This window comes from Misgurnus anguillicaudatus, chromosome 5, assembly GCF_027580225.2.
Source record: "Misgurnus anguillicaudatus chromosome 5, ASM2758022v2, whole genome shotgun sequence".
NCBI lineage: Eukaryota > Metazoa > Chordata > Actinopteri > Cypriniformes > Cobitidae > Misgurnus > Misgurnus anguillicaudatus.
Window position 1 is genome coordinate 11,336,733 of NC_073341.2, and position 22,125 is coordinate 11,358,857.

The window sequence follows — 22,125 nt, forward strand, 5'->3', positions numbered from 1 at the left end:
ATGTTATAAAAAGAGGAAAATTCTGGTTTGGACCTTAAATCGTTAGATAGACTTTAATTTAATTTCTCTCCTCGTATTACTGAATGACAGCACACTTCGTCGTAACGTTGGACACGTGAGTTATGTTCTCTTGTATCTCATGTAAAGACGGTACACTGGAGGGCCCTGATCATCACTGTGGAAGAGAAGGCTTCCCCTCCATGACAGACGCCACTAGCAACTTGTTACAGGGTCTTTTGTTTCAGACCCCTATCTTGTTATGTTTGTCAGAGTTTTAATATTCTATTTGTACTTGTTCGTTTATTGTTTCTCCAGAGTTTGTGCCTCGCCATCTATCATCCTTTAGATTTGAATGTTATATTGAACAGACATGACAAATAATGAAGTAAAAGTAATATCTTTCAATGTGAATGGTTTGCTTAACCCAAATAAAAGGAAAAAAATCTTGAGCAAAATGAACAAAGAAAAGGCCCATATTGTATATTTACGAGAGCAACCCAGTATCACGCTAAAGCGTGTAATAGACACGCTGGTCCACTAGAGGATGCGTGTCAATGTCACGCTTTGCCTCCTCTAGGCGTGAAAATGACACGCATTTATGAGGATGATAACCAATAGGGGGCGATAATTTCTTATTGCCAACAACTTCAACAAGAGAAGCGACGCAGTGATATGCGTTCTCTGGAGTTCCATGGGTAAGGCTTTCTTGGAAATTTGGTGATTAATGTTACTAAAATTGAGGAAATCATGTGTTTATGTTAAGTCTTTGTTGCAACGTTAGCAATATAATATCACCGCTAAGGCAACAGACGAGTCGCACGCGTTTGGTCAGAATCCAATTGGCTCATATTTAGGACATAATTGTTGTTCAGGTGCGGTCATTTAAGAAATCCTAAAGTTGGTGCAGCATAACATTTAATTTGCGTGTGTGAACTATGGAGTTATCTATAGTGGTTTTTACGTTACTAAGGTCAGAAACATTATTGGATGACTGTTTGATAATCAGCTAATGTATTAATCACAGAAAGCTGCAGTGACTGCATTATATTATGTTGCTAAACAGTTGTTCTAGCGTTTTTAAACCAGTAGTTTTATTAATTTCGCGCGGAATACAGTTCATGAAATAAGCTCTAAATGAAAAAATAACCGATTTAAGTAAATAATTGTGTTCATTGTAAATCTGCTCATCTAAACATACAAGGCGGAACCAATCGATCACAGAGAGCGATCGCTGCTGACACCGTCAGCAGCACTTACATTCAGATTACAATAATATTTCACATTATAAGTGTTTTTATATCAAATAAATGCAGCCTTGGTGAGCAGAATAGATTTATTTAATTATTTAATATTATTTATATAATATAATTAGGCTAGTTTGTGCAGTTACATTATGTCAATTGATCGTTAGAAGGGATTAAAATTGATTGTGTTATGTTCTGTAATTGTTTTTAATATATCTTTCAGAAGAAAGTGGGTAAAAGTTTGACTACAGTAACCATATCTAACCAAGCTTCAAGTACCAAGATAATTATTTCATTTATTTCTCTGAATTCAGATCAACTGTGCATTTATGCAGTTTATGCTTTATTTATAGGTAGCATAACTGTTACCTTTTTTTTACAGTTCTGCATATATAATATGACAAACCTAGGAGACTTTGCTGTAAGAGAATTAATCATGTTTTTGTTTTCTTTTCTCAGGTCCGGTCAGTACCCACCACCCTTCCCTGTTCACCCACAGTTTATACTTTTTCTTAGAAAACCAACGGCTCTTTTAAGAGCCACTTCAATAGACCCTTTTACAGCCCACGTGATCAAATAGCCTGCGTGCGCATTTTGGCAACGGAAGTGATGTTATCTCCCAGTGGTTCTAACGTGTAAGCAACTCAGAAAGTTTATTAAAACGATTTCCCCACATCAAAACGTCTGGTTGTAGCATTTCGTTGCACCAATATAATACACGTTTAGTATTTGGCCATCTGCTAACGTCTTCTATCCACTCCACTATAGTACACGGATCTGGTAACTGTGTAGAAGATAAGTCAACTTTTTAAACTAACTTCTCTGTCTGTGTTGCTTCACTGCTGATTCTTGCCGTGCTTCCGTTGCCAAACTGCGTGCGCATACGTTGCCACGTCATCATTGTGTACAAACAGTAAAAGGGTCACTCACTCACTCTTTCGCAAGCTTCTCTGTTTTCAAGTATTGTAATTTTATTCATTTTACTCTCTCTCTCACTGTCCAAAACACTTAGCCTATGCCTCTTTGTCTGACCAATGTAGTGTTGTTGAAATGGCTGCTGAGCAAGACAGAGGGAGAGCAGAGGGTGTTATTTTCATAGCAGACATGCTTCTTGCTCAAATCAAGGTGAGTATATTTGTTGAGATTGTGTTCTTGCAGTATTGTGATAATTCTAAAGTGTGTGATTTAGAGTGCAATAATTGTGTGAACTGCTCAAGAGTTGGCTGTATTTCAGTATTACCATACAAATACAGTTTCAAATGGTACGATAAAGAATATGCATTACCTGACACTTGGTTGAATGAGCCTTGGCATGCATGACAGAAAGGAAAGGTCTCATCTGCAGTAAAGGTCTGAGTTCCAACATGGAGACTGACGCCTTCTCAAGGTATGGCCAATACTTGCAAGCAATATCTGTTCAAAAGAACTCTCCGTTTGTGGCTGCTTGAAGCTCCTTCTGCAGGTATAGGTGGATAAGAAAATATTACTCCCCGGCACATTAAGAGCTTTGAGTAGCACTCCGTGTCTGCAAACAACCACCTCAAGGGCCTCTTCATCAAGTTTGCTTACTTTTCTGTTAGTTTCAAATTACATCACACCAACAGGCATCTTTATAATGATTGTAGACAATAAAGGTTTACTTTTAAACTAAAGGTTTTTCAGGATTCATGGAGCATTAAAAAGTTCATCTTCTGCTTTCTCTACTCCAGGTACACAAACTAGTTGAAAGTCAGGGTGACAAATTGATATGTAATAATGAATGACCAAGCTATTAAACTAGCCACTTTGGGTGCCAGCACACATTCCCATATCCAAATGATTATATTTGTAAAACGCACACCTAACCTGTCAAATGTCTTAAAATACCCAAAGCAATGTTTGTGGTAACTGTGGTATAAGCAGAATAATTGACTCCAGTCCTTTAAATTATTTAAGCAATATCGCTCGAGTAGGAGTGTGATATAGCTCTATATCATCACGGCTGTGATTAGGCCAGAGGCACGAGGCCGCAGGCCGAGTGCCGGAGGCAATCACAGCCGTGATGATATAGAGCTATATCACACGACTCCGAGAGCGATATTGCTTTTATACAACAGTTCGACGGCACACGTTTGAAAAACGAAAACTAGAAAACAACAACAGAGTTATTTTAAAAGCCTCTTTGTTTGAGAACTACTTCTTCCGCCACTGATTTGAGGGCGGCCAGAATGACAGGTAAAACTTTCGGCTGCTTTGAAGCTCATAACAACTCAATGGACGGAAAAGCCGTTTCTTTATATTACCGTTTCTTGGTCACAAAGTGTAGTTTTAAGATTAGTTCAGTCGAGAATGTATCTGTATTATATTTAAATCTGCAGTCGATTAGTAAAGATAGCGCCTGTTTGAACGTTTGCTTAGTGAGATTCGGTACAAATGAGAACCAAAGCATGAGCGGACATCAGTGTTCACTCGCCCCGCTGACCACCGCCCTCTCTGGGCTACATATCTGAAAGGTATTCCCCGGCTCTCATGTTGGCCTTGTTTGTTTATGATCGTCAAAATGAGATCAAATCAGCAGTTGTTGGTGTCATGATCAAACTTGTACTTGTTTTTTTATTCATATTTAGTGTCTTTTGTGTTGTTATTGTTTTGGCGCGAGGTAAAAGTTAATAAAACTATACTTGTGAAACGTTACTATTGCTTTCTCATTTATTCTTAACGCGATACGAGCACTCGATTATTATTATTAAACTTTGTTCTTGTCAGTACTATATAAAACGGTTTTTTATAAGTGTCAGAGAGATGTTTTTGCATGCTGCTTATAAATATACCAGTGGCGATATCTCATAACATGTTTTAATAGTCACGTCACGATAAAGTAAATGATCAATGTCCACATTTAAAAGCTGCGGGGCTTACCTGCTGTTTCACGGTGTTTTCGCGTTCTGATAAAAGATATAGCTCCAGAAAAAAACGAGTGTTTATATTCCACTTTCCAAGTGTTAATAATCCACACGATGTGACAAGACATTTCTCCCATTAACTTTAACGTAACATCCAAGAGCGCTGATCTTTGACGGAATAATAACTTCCGATTGGGGATTCACAGACTGATTTATGAGCTAGTAAACTAATGAGACACACACACGGAGAGTGATTCACACAACGCGTCTGTGTTTTTCCATTCAGAGATGAGCCTGCTTAGGACCTCCATTCACTAGGTGACGGAATAATACGAAAGGTGAAGCGGCTACAGTGCCGTTATCAGTACAATATCGTATAGCTCTTAGCCAATCAGATTCGAGAACCAGAAAGAACTGTTGTATAATTGAAAATAATGCACACCTGCTGCGTAGCAGCCCACTGTCAAATATTCCTTACGTATTATATAAGCTCACAACAGCTGGGATACATTAACTATTTAATAAAGCAAAAATTACACATTTCAAATGATGGATTTAAATCAAAAAGTTTCTTTTTCCTTAAAACTACAAGAGTAAAAGAACTAACTCTTTTGACTGACGGAATCTGTAGGTTTTTCTGTTGCCATCTGCACAAAGAGCGAGCATTGTTGGGTGTACATGCCGGGCAGGTGAAGTGCTCTACACTGGATGTTTGCATGATCACAAGTGCAGAAATGTGGAGGTCTCACTGTAGACAATAAACAGACTGAAAACAGAAGTTCAATAATTTGTGAGAAAGCATTAACAATGGGCACAGTAATATAGCTTAGAAAAAATGAGGCTGACGAATCACAAATAATCTGGTAGAACATGGATACCTGTAGCTGAAGCTTTGTATCTCTTCACTTCTGCTTCTTTTTAGTAGTGGACCTCCTTCAGCATTTTCTCCACCTATCGGACATTAATGTACTCCCTTTAATGGATATTGCTTTGCCCTTGGGTTCCTCTGCCTTGCATAAAAGAAAGTGTGCCTTGTATTACTTATTAATACACTGTAACTGTTTATGGTTGTAATATAGGTGTCACACATTTGTTAGATAATCTGGCAAAAATCAGGAAGGTGCTGGTACAACTGCAGTTGAGGAGGTCGAAATGGTCAACAGCTACCTGTCTCGTTGTGGCCTCACAACCAAGTATCTAATTGATGCCTATTTATAATATTTTAGGAAACCTGTCTTTATTTTTTCACTTTTTTATTCTTTCTGTCTAGTACTTTGAGATTGCATAAGAATAAGCTGTAACTGTTCAAAGTACATAAAAAATTGGCATGTAGTTCTCTCTTAAATTTTAAACTCAATTGTCAGTTTCTGGATTAATTGAAATACCACAAGCATTAATGGGACCTTTCTTCCTTCATCACATACATGTCTTGTTAATAGCCAGGAATGACATGCTAACTGTCCATGCTATTGGGTGGAACCAACGGAAGCAAGAAGGCCTTCAGCATTATCCAGCAGATACATCAAGGTCTTATATTATGACTGAGTTATATAGACACAAAGATTTTTCTCACTTTTAAAGATTGCAAGGACAAACATATTTTTATGGCATTCTTTCAGAGACGGGAAGATTTGAGCAGTGAACTGGGGTGTCCTGAGAACATTGTGAATCAGTGGGTACAAGATGTCAGACAAAAGGCTACTGATGGTAATGTATTTTATGGACATTATTGAAATTGGTTTACAATATTACAGTGTGATAATCAATTTTGTAACTGAGAATCTTTTCCATGTATAAGTATTTAAGTAAAAGTATGTCCTGTTTTAATCGCAATAAACTTGTGTCCTTGTAAACTCCTTTGAGACATTAATTTGATTTGGGACATGTACAACCTAAAAGACATCATAATCATTTACTTGTATTATTATTTTTGCTTTAGGATTTGGTAGGTACATTATGTGATGACCTACACAACCTTCAGAAATGAATTGAACAAATGTTTCTTAGTCTTCATCGAAAAGCCAGCCTTTATAATCACACTGGTAGGTTGATAACTCATCTAAAACATTTAGTCATTTTTGTTGATTGCAGTTATACCAGGGGTATGTTGAATGCTGTATTCTGATTGGCTGAGAAATGTTCTGTGGGTATGCATTAATTTTTGATAACTGCACACCTAACTTGTCAAATGTCTTAAAAATAGGCACCAGAGCAATGTTTGTGGTAACTGTCAGGGATGTGCACAGACATTTTGAGGGGCAGGGGCTCAAGTGAAATAAAGGGCACTTCTCATGATTATGTATTTTTTTACTTTTTTAAACAAAAAAGTATATATAAATGCAATTCTGACTTCCTTAAAATTTATTTAAAAAGTTAATTCATTTTATCTTCCTAAAAGGAAGGGCACTTTTTCTCCAGGAATAAAAAGGGCAGGTGCTCAAGCCCCCTTTGATGTCTATGTGTGCACGTGCCTGGTAACTGTGGTATAAGAGGAATAATTGACTCCAGTCCTTTGAATTATTTGAAAATAATGCACACCCGCGGAGCATCCGGTTTGCGTCGTGCCTCATTGCACCAAATGTGCTTTTGCACCAAAAGTGCTTTTGAGAGAAACGACAGATAAAGAACAAACATAATATTTTTTGTCTGTACTTTTAAATTATTGAGTGACACAATTACAGTATTCATTTTCATTTTACTGCTACTCTGAAGATTTAGTCCATTATTTTTCATTAGGGTGATGTTGAAACTAGGTCTTCAGCAGGCTTACACCACATGTGATATAAGGAGAGTTATTTAAAGGCTCATAAGCAGCAAAGAAGTTGTTCTTATATAGATATAAAGATAATGGGAGACCATCTTTACTGTGTGAGTGTTTCTTTTTAACCTCTCATAGCCAAATTTCTGAATCAAATATTTTGCGCCCTGCACCAGATTATGGGCTGTACATGCACTGCTTTTGTTTTGCTTGCTTTTCAGAATATACCAGTCAAAATTGTGTTTAAGATGTTGTTATTTGTGTGACTTCAGAATCCAGCAACACCCTCACCAAAAAGATTTTTTTGATGTATACATGTCAAAAGTGCGCCTTCAAGAAGCAAAGATCATTGTGATGAGGGAGATGAGACACCACTGCACCGCACCTATCTCAGAAGCCTGGCTAGGAACATCAGGAAAATGATTTCAGAAATGTCTTCAGGCAAAAACAGTGGTAAGAGGCTAACTTTTAATACCATCTTGCAATGATGCATGCCATTGGTTTCTATAAATAAGGTTTACAAAAGTCTCAAGACACATGTTAGTTTCACATTCTAAAATCAAGTTCCTTTGTCATTTGGTGATAAAAATCACAGATAATCTAGATGATTAGACACACTGAATAGCAAAAGCGACAATAAAACCCCACTCATTTTTAGATCCTGAAGTGTAACGTTATAGTTTTCTTGTGGTTGGATCTTAATGATCTGTAGTTCTTTACATAGAATAGAAACAAAGAAAATCAAGACACAATGAAAGCATGGCAATTGTTGTATATAGTTTAGAAAGGAGTACATGGAGGTATTTAAATTTATTTCCTAATAGTATAATGTAATTAGTAATACTAATGTGAAATCTTTAGGAATATAATTGGACCTTCATAATGAAAGCAGTATTAACATACAGTAATGTACAAAATAAGCCTCAAGTAAAACCTCTAAGTATTTTCATGCATCCCTTCAATTTTTCCTTTTAGGCAGTTTAAGTGAAGAGTGTCATCGATGGCTACTGTGTCGTCTTCAGAAAAGGCTTGCAGATGTAGAGAAGAAGTTCTAAGTTTGCTCAAGTTACAGCCAGGCTTTAGGACAGTGTTCTTCACTCCCAACCCCGGAGAGCCGGTGTCCTGCAGACTTTAGCTCCAACCCTAATCAAACACATCTGAAAGCTAATCAATGTCTTCATGATCTCTAGAAAATCACAGGTATGTGTGTTTGATTAAGGTTGGAGCTAAGCTCTGCAGGACACCGGCTCTCCAGGATTGGGAGTGAAGAACACTGCTTTAGGACCAAATGCTGTTTCTCTGCTGGAGGATGAGCCTTAGGAGATACTGGAGGACCACAAAGAGCTGGATTATGAGAGTTCAGATGACATTTTGGATTTGGAACTCTGAACTGGTGTATGCATTTAGACTGTGTGTCACACTGAACTGCAGGTGTGTTTCATGGAAAACATACAACTATTTGGAAATGTAATGGATGACTGATACAGTGCTTTTATTTTAGACCACCGTTTCCTGCAGTGTGTAAGCAACATTAGCCTCATAGATTGATGGGAAACTACTGTTAAATAAGTTTTTGTATGATAATCCATATCTCCGTTTACAAGCAGCAGGTTAGCTATTAGGTTTCCCCTCCACCTCCGATGTTTCACAGACTACTCCTACAGTCAACTGTGTTGCTACAACTTGCAAATGCCACAATCCTCTTGCAGTGGTTACTTCACCAAACTGTGCCCATATCATCTTGTCAACATAATGACATTTACTGTAGAAAAATGTGCAAATCTATTTTGCCTGTGTTACATATGTTACTATTATTGTTATATAGTTTTATACTGTATAAAGTTTTTTTCACAGTGATTGTGGATACTTTTGGAGTGAACTAACTGTATGTCATTAGATGAAATACTTTACATAAATGACTGATCAATAGCCTACCCATATTTGATGCATGAGTTAATACTGTTGTTACCTTTTCAATGAAAGGAAATGTTTTACAATGCCATTTTCTTGAGGTAACTATTAAACTGTTTCATATATGTACCTGCAAAATTGTTTGCTAAAGCGTTGTTTACTTTTCCCAGTTTTGAAAATGAGATGTAAAACTACTTTATTTATTTATGCCTTAAAAATATATGATAGTTTAATAAAGGGTAAAACATAAAAACTTGTTAATTAGTTAGTATATACAGTTGTGTTGTATTATTTATGGCATAGTTGTTATAATTAATACAAGTTTTTCATTACACTGCTGCATAACTTTAGATAATAGTATTAACAAAAGACAGTTCAAAGATGATTAACTTTTAAGTTATGTATACTATAAATACATATATTTACGTATAGTATGTGTGAATGCTTTTGGTCTTTGATTAAATGCTTGTCAGCACGGGAAAGTGCTTTGTAAATAAAGTTATTTTTATTATTTGCTGTGTTTTCTGTATTAAAACCTAAAAAGTTAGACATACTAAACTTAACCCAAAGAAAAAGAATACAATAGGATAATTGGAGACCCTAAAATTTCTCTGGAGTGTTGTTTCTATTAGTAAATCAGTGATGGTGACCAGTCCGACTTGAGGGTGTAGCATCCAGCCAAACGGATAAGCAATGGATGGATAGAAATAAATAGCCAGCCCCTAACATTTAGTGCCTAAATTTCAATCTGAAACGCAATTATAAATAATGACATTTTAAATGATTTCTTAGCAATATCAGTATCTTTTTCCCCCAATACGTTTACCATACTTAGGCCTATATGTGTCTGTGGTCAGGCTGTTAGCTTAGCAACTAGCATGAACTCGTTTGAATTCTTACAATATGTTTTATTGTTTGGCAATAGCATGTCTGTTAGAAAGTCACTTTATACTATAGTTCTTTTGAAAAGATGTAAACAATATAGGCTACTGGTCCAGAGGCACTTCCGGTTTTAGTTTGTGACTGTTATTTCACACATAGGCTATATCTTTAAGATGTTTGTTTAACTTTTTGACTCAGTTCTATATGTTCTGTTGGTTGTAATTTATCCCAACATTTATCTAGTGTTAAAAAACTGAAACAGGAAGTGCTTCTGGACCAGTGTTGTTTACATCTTTTGAAATGGTCTATTTACAACCCTAGTTTGCAAACCTAAGAACTACATATTTAACAGTCTATAATACACTGCAACAGGGAAATTATTTGTATAGTGTTTTTCATGTCTGGAATATTAAACCCTAACGGAAAAAACAGCATAGACCAGCATAATTCCCATGCTGGTTTGGTGCTTGTTTAGCTGGTCACCAGCATACCAGCACCAAAACACAACATATAGCATGGTGTTCTTGCTGATATGACCTGCATGGGATTGGTGCTGGTATGCGATGACCACCAGCACCAACCCAGCATGGGAATTATGCTGGTCATCAGCAAACCAGCACTAAAACACATCATTTCCCTGCTGGAAAAAAACAGCATACCAGCATGAGTATGCATTTAGGGTTATGCAGAAGTGAAGCACAGTAGTGTTGTCAGAATTAAAAATTATTCATGACAGCAAAGTGAAATTTAATTTGTATCACGTTTTGTGATGCTATCTATTAGTGATCACACCAAACAGTACTCCTCATGATGGTAGAGTTCAAGGGCTTTATAAAACAGTTGGTCTCATCATTGTAGTCCCTTTCCTTTTCTGAATGATGAGACTCACATATATGCATCATTTTTTATAGTTCAGAGGTCAATATATCAAAGCAAAGCAACTGTATATTTGGTTTAGTCCTATGATTAAGCTTTTTAAATCGGCAAGAGAGAAATAGAAAGATAGAGCAGAAGCAGTAAAAGTGCCTATTTAATAGAAATTATTACCATTATAACATCAGTCACATTTATAATCTATAGACCTGCAATGTCTATTAATATACTGTACATAGTATTGTATTATATTGAGTTTGATAAAAGGGGTCTAATTGCTTCATATATCAGTGCAAAAACAGTAAGTGTTTTCGTGGTGCTTTGACAAACAGTGTCAGCTTTGTAAATGGCAAAGAAAGTTTGGGGTGGTTAAAGCCAATTTATACTTTTGCGTCGGGGTTACGCCGTAGGGTACGCCAGACGCTACGCACGTAGGCAACGCCGTCATGAGCATTTATACTTCTGCGTTTGTGTTGCTCTGCAGTTAACCGCCGAAATGCGTAGGAGGAAACACAATGCATTCACGCCGACCAATCACAGATCTTGCGGTCCGCGTCGTTTCGACGTGTAGTTACATTTTTGAGGAGGTGCACGTCAGGTACTGCGAAGGCTACGGCGACAGGGTTCGCGTCTATGCGTATGTTACGGCGTACATATAACGCGCACCTAACGCAAAAGTATAAATTGGCCTTTAGATCGATGAAATATAATGTGAAATGAATATTAATTTTCAATAAATCAAAGTATTGTGTTGTGTCACACATTATTAGTTCTACGTCACATGTATAGTAGACCATTATTTGTCAGTGGGTAATAATTGCCTTTTTTACCGGCTACCACCACCAAGTAAATTTCAGATCTGTGGGAAACACTGCAACGTTTAAGAAAACAAGAAGGCATGTGCAAAAGATGGCAAGTAAAATAAAAAGCATATCTGTATGCAATACAGTTTCATTATTGTTCATTATTATCCGGAGCACCTTAATATAACTTGAAAAAAATATGTGCGACCAAATCATATTTTGCGCCAGTAACTGAAAAAGTTGGTAGCGCAAGTGCCACCAGTGGAAAAGGTTAGTGTAGTTCCCTGTTTACCTCAACTTAGATGAATACATGCATATCTTTTTTTCAATGCGTGCACTTAATCTTTGTACAACGCTTCTTGAATGTGTTAGCATTTAGCCTAGCCCCATTCATTCCTTAGGATCGAAACAGGGATCAACTTAGGAGCCACCAAACACTTCCATGGTTTCCACACTTTCCATGTTTTATTTTGTGCCACCATACTTACTCATGTAACTACTCATGTAAGAGTCTTTAAATATGGAAAACATGGAAGTGTTTGGTGGCTTCTAAATTCATCCCTGTTTGGATCCTAAGGAATGAATGGCGCTAGGCTAAATGCTAAAGCATTCAAGAAGCACTGTACAAAGATTAAGTGCACGCATTGAAAAAAGATATGTATTCATTTGTCTAAGTTACATAGTAAATATTGAAAATGGTGGTGTTTTCCTTTAAGACACACATTAAAACTTCAGCTGTTTTCCTAAAGCTGTGTTTTGGTGGGGTTTTATTAAATCACAGTAGGATATGCAAGTCAACAATGCAAAAGAAAGCCTTCATTGTTCTTTTACATCAATTTTGTGTTAAAGCATTACTTGACTCATCGCATTTTGTTCTGGTAACTCCAAAGAGAGGAATGTGAAGTTCACATTTAACTTTAAGACAACATATGTGATAAATGAATCACAATGTTAACATTGTTTATGTCTCAATTTGGTGTTTTTAACAATTAAAGACAAGCCATGTGCAAAATCATTATTCAACAACTTTGTCTTTAATTATATGGAGAAAATATTCCGCAGTCTAATTCCCGTAGTTTAAAATCACCTGTGTTTCCAACGTCACAAACATAATATAACCAATCACATCAACACAGTTGAACGCGTGCATCAGTAGTATGTATGTATGTATGTATGTATGTATGTATGTATGTATGTATGTATGTGTATATATAGTCTAAGCTCAGCAGTTATGCGTCTAGACAGTGGTCACCAGTCCTGGTCCTTCAGGTGTGTTTAATAATATAAAAAAAGTTTTGCTTGTCACATTGTATGCGCAGATCTATGATTATGCTAATCTACTCAATTGCACAGCTAAAACATCTGTATGTAGCATCTACTTACATGTATATGGTCTAAGACCAGTGGTCACCAATCCTGGTCCTGAAGGGACGGTGTCTCTGCAGATTTTAGCTCCAACCCTAATCATATTATATTATTTTTTTTTATGATGTTCAAAGATGCATTTAACTGATACAATTCTTGACTAGAATGAGACTTTAAAGAAAAGCACATGAGCAAGGTAACAGGGAATTCTATATAAATACCTAGAGACAAGGAAAGCTCATTTTGCAATGATGCCAAAATCTTAAATTTTGTCTCGACCTTATCTTCTACAAGGAGTTTAATGGGTTGACAAATCCTCAGAACTATGACTTTACGCAGGCCATTTAGTTTGTGCATACTACCTTAATTTCATTATTTGCCTAAATTGTTTTGCATGTTAATTGTGGACAGTAGGTGTTAGTGGCAATTAGATATACTGACAACAGATTAAAATTAACAGTGAACATGCCACTTCTCATTGGCATGCGTCTTAACACTGAGACGTTGTACATACCAAAGTTTGCACGGCTCCCACTCCACCTGCTTCCATTTCTGGCCCTAAAAAATAGTGGGACTTTTTTAAGTTTCAAATATTTACTGTGTTTACCAATAAGTTTAAGACCATTACATCAATAACAAAACAAAAAAAAACTATATCATCCCTTTTCAACTGGAACATTATATAACCTGTGTATTGTTTGAGTTGTATTACATTTAACCTTAATAACTCTGGATTTGGCAACCCTCTTCACAGGGTAAAAATCCTGTCTCCCTGTCACATTGTGTGGGCATTCAGAATTTCTGAATAATACATTTTAGAAAATGGAATGGGAGTAATAGTCTGCATTTTTTTTATATACACTCCTTAAATCAAATCCGTACTTTCCCATAGAGTGCAAGAACCACCATGTACAACAGTTTCCACACTGCAGATAAGTACTGTTCATTAATTCACAACAGACTGTAATACACTACATACTAGTGCTGCACAATTAATCGCATGTGATTGTAATGCGCATCTCGTCAGTAAATCTCGTCCTTGTTTAGTAGTAAATGGCCATCAGCTGCTTTCAGATGGAGCGACATTTACTACACAGAGCCGTAGTTCACTGACAAGAGGGGAAATATTGCATTAATAATCGCACGCGATTCATCCTACTACATAAATATCCCCTCCTGAATTTAAAGGCCATTGCTGATTCATCTAGTTAGATTGTGATCTTTTTCCCCATCAACCAATTCAAATTTAGCTTAAAAGTCATTTAACTGTCCGTTGTCAACACACCTTTCCTTTGATCTGGCCGCACTGTAGTCAGAGCTGGAAAGCCTTCTTTCACACCATCTGTTTACAACAGAGAAACATTTAAAATGTAGAAATTATTATGAAAATTAGTCCAGTTTATAATAAAAACTTATTTTCATAAAGGCTGCACACGGTGAGCACTGGACGCAAAAGGTCTTGTACAGTCAGTAAGAAATAACGCCATCACAGTAAAGTAATCACAACAAAAAATAGCCTATTATTCCACAGCTTTATAATCTCAAATAGACAGTTTATACTTGCATGGACACTTGCACGTGACTGGGCAACTGGCCAATGAAACATGATCATTAGCAGTTCCAAGTGGGCTCTAAATCTAACGCAACTAATGCTGCGTTCCAGAGCCCATCCAAACCAGTGGGATGTAGGACTTATCCTACCTCCAACTAGGAATAGTGCACTGGAATGCCTGTCGAAGTGGAACCTCCTACCGGCGAACTCGGGGGAGTTCGACCTACCCCGACTTCAGAAAAATAAGTCGGAGGACAATGGCGGCGCCCATAGATCGCGTCGTCGTGAGAGGAAATCTTCAAGGAATAGACTATAAATTGTACTTCTCTGCTTGTAGGGTTGTTTTAGACACTGTAATTTTAACACAACTTGTTTTTTTATATTATGGCGTGAAATTATGTCGTTATTATCTGTTATCATGAAAATACGGTAAAAATATACCAAGTTACTTAGCGACATGCAGCGCTTTTATATAATGGCTCCAGAACACTTTGTAAAGATGATTAACTTGTTGTTTTACTGTAGTGTGAACTGCACAGTTCGGACCGACGTTTAAAAGTTATGTAGTCTGTACGAGCCTTAAGAAGACCGGTCGGTCGTCCATGTTTTCTGTTTACGTTCCACTTCAAATGTCTGGAACGCTTTGAAGTAGGAGCTAGGACACTTCAAGAAGGATAAATCCCACGTCCCACTGGTTTGGATGGGCTCTGGAACGCAGCATAAGCCACACAGTCAACAGAAAGTATGCAGTTTTTCTTTATGATATTATGCAATGAAATATTGTGATAAAGGTACAGAGTCAATATATATTGCACCCCTAATTGGAGCCCACCAAAACGATGTCTTAGATATAGGCAAACACAGGCATGATTTAAGTTATGACAACAGCATTTCATGGAATTTGCCAAACACACACAAAACTGTTATTTGATTGATGGTACCTCTCGTCAAAATTCATGCAATGCTGTTTTCATTACTTAAAGTAGTGGCCAAAATGATTAGAACACCTGACAGATTATTAAACCCACATGGGCTATGAGATAACATTACCGATAAAGTTCTGAGGAAATATATTGACACTATGCCAGAGAGATGTGCTGCTGTAATTGCTGCAAAAGGTGAACATACCAAATAATAAAGTTAAAAGTGGATAAAAACAGTACGACTCACCTCATCTGATATTTGTTGTGCTCAAAGCAACCATTGTTATGAAAAGTAATCATGTTTTGGAAACAAACAAAAAAATCAATATTTCAGATCTGTCAGGTGTTCGAATAATTTTGACCACCACTGTATATAAATATAAATTTCTGCAACTCCTATTCCAAATGCTTTGAATCCAGGGATCCCAGGACTCTTAATTTGATTACAGTTTCACATTACACAAAGTAAGAGTATGGTTTTTTATAAAGCTTAGAATTTATTTTCAATGCACTTCATAAAGCTCCTTTTTTGCTTACCTTTTCCAAGAGAAACTGGGGAGGCTCTTGGGGGTCCATCTGGGTAATGGGTTTCTTTTCCCAGATTGCTGCAGTGGGGTCCTAAAAGGGATACTGGCTGTCAAATTGGGGACTTTGGTGGTCCAATAAGGGCTACTGGTGGTCCAGTTGGAGCTGCTTTGGTATGAGGCAGGGCCACTGGTACCTGGAGATCAGGTTGGTCCATTTGTGGTCCAGTTGGGGATTCAACTCGGGCTGATGAGGTTTTATTGACTTGTTCTGCAACACCTTGTGAGGTCCCGCCTACATTTTCAAAATACAGAATTATTTAGAAAACACTGATCAACCGTTTTAACAATTTTATAGACCAAACACCTAAACAATTATTTTAAGAGAAAAACGACAATAAAAATAATCATAATAAATTGCAGCCACAGTAGTAACAAGAGATGTAGACCACCTTACAAATGTAAAAAGTGCTTATTGTTCTACCAAACAGTAATAATTTAAAATAGAAATGTGATGGATGTTTGATAGTCCGGATGTTGACCAATTGTGCCACTTGTTCTACTGGTATACTGAAATTGTATAACTACAATATTCATATTTACTATTTACAGTGTCTACCAATTCAATGTGATAGTTAAGGTTATAAACAAATGATAAAATATATGCAATTGTAAAGTTACTCTGATAGGACCAGTGTTATCACCTTTAGGGGTGGTTTCCTGGTCAGAGTTGATACTAGTCCCAAAGTAAAATGCATGTTTGAGCGTTTTAATTAGAAAAACACCTTGTGCTGACATATCTTAACATACATCAGTGCCAATGTTTGGTCTCTAGATGCAGACACTGGTTGCTTGATTAGCAGTAAATCACCATCACCTGCTTTCAGATGGAGCAACATTTACCACACAAAGCGAAGTACACTGACAAGCTACACAATATTACATTTATCATCGTTGACAAATTGCCTGTGACAGTGAACTGGATATTGCTTAGCTTTTCAGAGAAACACAGCTTTGTGTAGTAAATGCTGCTCCATCTGAAAACAGGTGATGGTGATTTACTACTAATCAAAGAACTGACTTCACTGATGAGATGTGCAGGACAATTTCATGCAATTTATACTGCAGCCCTATTTGCAAGCATTTGTAGAATAAAATGTCAACCCTTTAATCCACAGAGTTCAAGCTTAGTCTGTCGTCCTGTGTCTGGACTGGATCGTCTGGTGTGTGCATTTAATTTAATTTTAGATTAAACTGACAACCAAGCAGATGGAGTTATTAATGTTATTTTATTGATACTTAAACATGATCAGCTACATAAAGCTAGCTAGCTTTTAACCTCTCCCAACACTTGAGAGCAGTTGTAGCTGCAGTGATAGCTGCCCACTGTTCTGTGTGTGTGTGTTTACTACTCACTAAGATGGGTTAAAAGAATAGTTCACACTGTCATCATTTACTCACTCATTATTTTATACCTATATGAGTATCTTTAGTCCTTTGAATGCTAAAGATGATAATTTGATGAGCAAGGATGGCAAGGATGCAGTTGACAGTACTCAGTGACTTCCATAGTATTTGTTTTAACTACTATGGAAGTCAATGAGCAACATCATCATACATTATCAAAATATCTTTTGTATTCAATAGACAAAGGGAATTCATGCTGGTTTAGAACAATGTCAGAATGAGAAAATAATGACAATGTTAATTATTTGGGTGAACTATCCCTTAAAATTGCATGGGTCACTTTCGAGCATGCATTCAACACTTGACAAATGTGTCACACACACACACACACACACACACACACACACACACACACACACACACACACACACACACACACACACACACACACACACACACACGTCAGTTGTAAACTAAAAGCATCAATCACAATCTGAGTACTACATTAGTTGAGAGCAGGGCCGGCGCCACGAGGGGGCGTGAGGGGGCGTCGCCCCCTCACCGGCACTTGCCCGCCCCCTCAGATCACCATTAATGTTGAATGGGATTTTATTAAAATTTTATTTAAACATCACATTTGCCTTGTGTATTGTCTTCCTAAAGTGAATTTTATAGTCTAATTATTTAAGAAAACAAAAAAATCAAGTGTGCATGTATTCTACCGTGACATTAATAAACACACGCCCACTCCATGGCTTGTTACACTTCAAGCTGCGCCACTAGAACTGTGAGGTGATGACGTCAAAGCGCCGCGAGAGCGAGACGAAATTACACTTTGCATGATTTCTCGGATCGTTCTCGCGGTACTTTGGCGTCGGCCGGCTGTCGGTTCTTGCCGCGCCGCATGAAGTCGAACAAGCCTTTTGTGTTGACGGCTTGACGCATGTCAACAATGAGCCTGCGTTCTCAGTCTCAGCGGGAAATCAAGATGTCGAAGTGCGAAAGTATATCAAAAGTTACAGAAAGGAGCGGGAGAGTGACCCGGGCCTGTAGCAATGGATATATGTAAAATAGCACTGCAAATTCTGCATACCGGACTTCGGATTATCACACATCAATAATGCCGTGGCGTGGATTATTACCGGAGCATTTCAGGTGCACAGAACCAAATGTTCGCCTGTCATGTCAATTCTGGCACCATGAACTTCAGCCAGACTGTACATAGTTTTGAAAAGTTCAGATGTTTATGTTCTTCAGCATCCTTGCAAGTACAACCAACCTATTATTGTTAAAGCAATAAACCCCAAGAAGCAGTGGGTTACCAGTGCATTTTATAACAGCTAAGGGGCGTTGTTAGGCACGACGCGAAGCGGAGTGCCTAAACCCCCTTAGCTGTTATAAAATGCACTGGTAACCCAACGCTTCGAGGGGTTTATTGCGTTTATAAAACGGTTACTTCATATGCATAAAGTTAGCGGGATTTTATAAAATAAAACACAAATAAGTTGTAATTATATTAGTATAAATATTACTCTTCCGCCAAACAAAGTAGTTCCTCAGAATCAAGTGTGACTGAAACAGAGCGCAGTTCACAAACAACACAGACGAGATGGGTATAAACGGAGGTCGGAGCCAGCTGCAAATGGGTGGGTTAGCAGCAAGTGGGTGGAGCTTTACCCGCAAGTGGGCTGTACAAACTTCCAGAGGATTTTGATTGGTTTATTTATATCACCTGTAGCAGCTATTGGTTTATGCTCCACAGTTGGTGGCGCTAATGTGTAAGTTTTGTTGCGATCGATCAGAAAACAAAGAAGAAACCCGCTTTCACATGTTAGCGTGTCGTTGAAATGAAGGTGTAAGCTTGCTTTACAGTTTTTAGTTTTGTAAAAAAGCATTATAATTTCTGAAGAAGACCATTTTATAATGGCGTTTGTACGCTGTTTTTAGTCTTGATGTATTAAAAAAGATAAGGGTAAAGTGTATCCAGATACATTTCTGTAGTTTTTTTATTAGCACACAAATTACAAAATCTGTAACGTGGATGACAAAATCTTTTCTGCATTCCATTTCTACAATTTGCTCTCCAGATTATGGATTCTGAAGACCATAATAATAAGGTATTGTGGTTGTGTAATTTTTGTACGTTTTAGGTCTGCATTGATTTTCAAATTGTAAATGTCTTAAACGTTTTATAAATGGATTTGATATTACAATAACGTTGCAACTCCTAATTTAATTGTACAATGCATGCAATTCTTTTAAAACTTTTAATTTTTAAAAGTTTTCATTGTAGTTATGCTTTTTTTCTGCGTAATCCATAATGCTATGTAATGTAATGTAATGTAATTGAAACATTTGTTTTCATATCATAATTATTTTATAAAATGTATTACTCATAACCATCAGTGAAATAAATGTGAAACGCATGTTATTGTGTTTTAGGTTCACTTATCAGTAAAATATATTTTTTGATGTTCCACATGACTATAGATCACAGCTTCTGCTGTAATGTATAAAGTTCTTAATTTACAAGTTGTTGTGTGTTTATCACATCAATTAATAATTTATGGTGTGTTTGATTTCATTGCTAGGACAATGCAGGACAAAGGCTGTCAAATAACTGGAGTGTTTGTCTTGATGGCAAGTACGTACTGTAAATGAGGAACATCGAGATGAAATCAATTGCTGTTACCATTTAACTTTTTTGGTGTGTCTTTCCATATTATAGTATGCACTGTATGTTATTCTGGGACAGAAGTTTGACTTCACTGAAGTAAGTATTTATTTTTGTAGCTATATGCATTTTAATATAATTGAAAATTGTACTAATTCATTACTTTATGTACACAGCTAAACATGAAGAACATAGGAAAATGGTGGTGTGCCATCTTGCTTGAAAATTAAGTAAGTGTGAAAAAATTAGCTGTACTTTTAACGTGGTGTTTTAAGAAACTCTTAAAGAAGTGAAGAAATCTTGTTCAGTCTGTAAACTGTTTTGGGAAGACATGGAACGGAATGATTTAGTGACTCGCTCATAACACTATTTCAGTAAAAATATATTCTGCAGACACTTTGAGTGAAAAGAGTGTTTCAGTGATGATGAAAATCAGCAAGTGTAAACACTACTTGCTCTATCAAACTCCTTTAATAGCTGTTCTTAATACTATTAGGGGTTGGCAAAATTTTGAAATGTTGTTATATTCATTGGTGAATTCATTGGTGAATAATTTAAAATTGGACCATTCATTCGATTGTTTCTATATTTACAAAAGTCTTTACTGTAATTTGTAATCAATGTAATGCATCCTTGCATTTAATTAATTTTGATATTGAACTTGTTCTATTTCTTACTTTATTTGTTTTTGTTGCATGACAATCAAATTGTGGAAGACATGGGAGAAAGAGAAAATGAGCTGTTGTAGCTGGTATTGTCAGCTTTTTATATTTTGCTGATATTTTTGTCAAATAAAAAATTTATGGATAATTTTATCACGTTTTTATTCTAATTCTCTTTCAGAAGAAGAAGAAGAATGCTCTGCATTCCCTGAAACCTAGGGGAAGAAAAAAAACTGAACTTGCATATGAAAGTAAGAACTTTGCTATAAAACAAAATACATATACTTTGCTGGGTTTCAAATTATGTAACTATAATTCATTTCAGCAGACCAAACCCCAGTTGTGCCCTCTGTTTTGCATAATCAATTGCAATGATGATTTAAAATGTGTATCATAGAACAATTTTAATCCACTTATATTTTTCTTTAAGGATGAGCTGTTAAAAGATGATGACTGTCCATCATGCTTCATCTTCAAGGTAGTTGAATGTTATATCATGTGCTTTTTAAAAAAAATGTAACGGCCTGTGCTAACTTTTCAGTTATCAGGAGCGTTGCTGAAGAACATACTGCTTGAAGTTGTTCTTCAAGAAGAAGATGCTGCCTACACGACCCTGTCATTGGCTTGCTCAAGGTTCAGGGACATAGTTGGGGATGACAAGTTCAAGAATCAGGCACACTTCTTATGGCTAGAAAGTAAATATTGACATTAAAAAATAAAATGCATAACAAGAACATCATTGATAATGTTAAATGTTATGTGAATTTTTTTTCACCTCGGGTGTTACATGCTGGAAAAAAGTCATCTCACTACAAACAGCTCTTCTGGAAGATGTACTCATTCTCCACGTGTTTGCTGCACACCTGGTACTTTTTGTGTAAATTGGTGATGAATAAAAGTTGTTAGTCTAAAGGAAAACTAAAAATCTAATTTACTTATATCATCCCTTGGAGTTTAAAAGTTCTGGACACCATTCACTTGCATGGCATGGACCTACAGAGCTGAGAAATTGTTCGTAATGTTTGTTAATGTTCACTGTCAACTATAAACCCTAGTTCTTATTGTGCTTCTTGTGTATCCATCAGGTTATGCTGGGAAGGGAAAGCGAGATGAACTCCAGGGCATTTATTCAAAAACCTTCCATCCTGGATTTTGCAGATTTGACTGCATGCAGATCAGTTCTAATGAGCTGATATAGTTTCCTTACAAAGACTAAAAATAATAAAATAAAACAAACACTTTTGCAAACAATTCTGAGTGACTTGTACATGATTTTATTCATTGAAAAAATAATTTAAATGTAATATATGTGTAACACGTTCAGAAAAACATTAGTCTGCTATTTAAAAAAAAAAATGCAGTAAATATGGATGGTAACTTTATTTTACATTAGCCACATGTTTTTCATGTATTTACACATTCACTTCATTAAGTCCAGTTGCATCACATTTTAATATGTTCATTTACTTGATATTGATATATGGAGCTTCAGAAATGTGTTTGAATAAGGCCTACAGCCTGATGAATTTAAAACGCCATCACTTTAAGTGTAAAAAAAGGTGTAAAACGTGACCTCATCATTGACAGTGAGTGGTATTGGACACACACAATAATAACAAAGCTGTAAGAAATCAGACCATGATGAGGAACGTGATATTTGATCGT

At 36.6% G+C, this 22,125-nt stretch overlaps 1 protein-coding gene and 1 long non-coding RNA gene across 4 annotated transcripts in view; one reads left to right on the forward strand and one right to left on the reverse strand.

Moving 5' to 3' along the window:
- LOC141349270 (rho-related BTB domain-containing protein 2-like) overlaps nt 1–9,306 on the forward strand; it is a 37,877-nt gene extending 28,571 nt beyond the window's left edge. The window contains exons 10-16 of the mRNA XM_073867535.1: nt 1,704–2,204; nt 2,285–2,369; nt 5,566–5,653; nt 5,746–5,833; nt 6,066–6,168; nt 7,157–7,337; nt 7,860–9,306. Coding sequence (XP_073723636.1) covers nt 1,704–1,780 — 77 coding nt within the window. The 3' untranslated portion in view covers nt 1,781–2,204; nt 2,285–2,369; nt 5,566–5,653; ... (2 more) ...; nt 7,157–7,337; nt 7,860–9,306. The remainder of the gene's footprint in view (nt 1–1,703; nt 2,205–2,284; nt 2,370–5,565; nt 5,654–5,745; nt 5,834–6,065; nt 6,169–7,156; nt 7,338–7,859) is intronic.
- On the reverse strand, nt 2,383–16,006 carry LOC141363911 (uncharacterized). Of its 3 annotated transcripts, none has more exons than XR_012369560.1 (6): nt 15,731–16,006; nt 14,004–14,060; nt 13,233–13,276; nt 5,005–5,077; nt 4,734–4,874; nt 2,383–2,700 (listed from the first exon to the last, which is right to left on the reverse strand). It is a non-coding gene; the product is annotated as an uncharacterized lncRNA (long non-coding RNA). The 3 variants fall into 3 exon arrangements; XR_012369559.1 differs by having other exon boundaries at nt 4,734–4,892; XR_012369558.1 differs by having other exon boundaries at nt 4,734–5,077.
- Nucleotides 16,007–22,125: the final 6,119 nt, after the last annotated feature.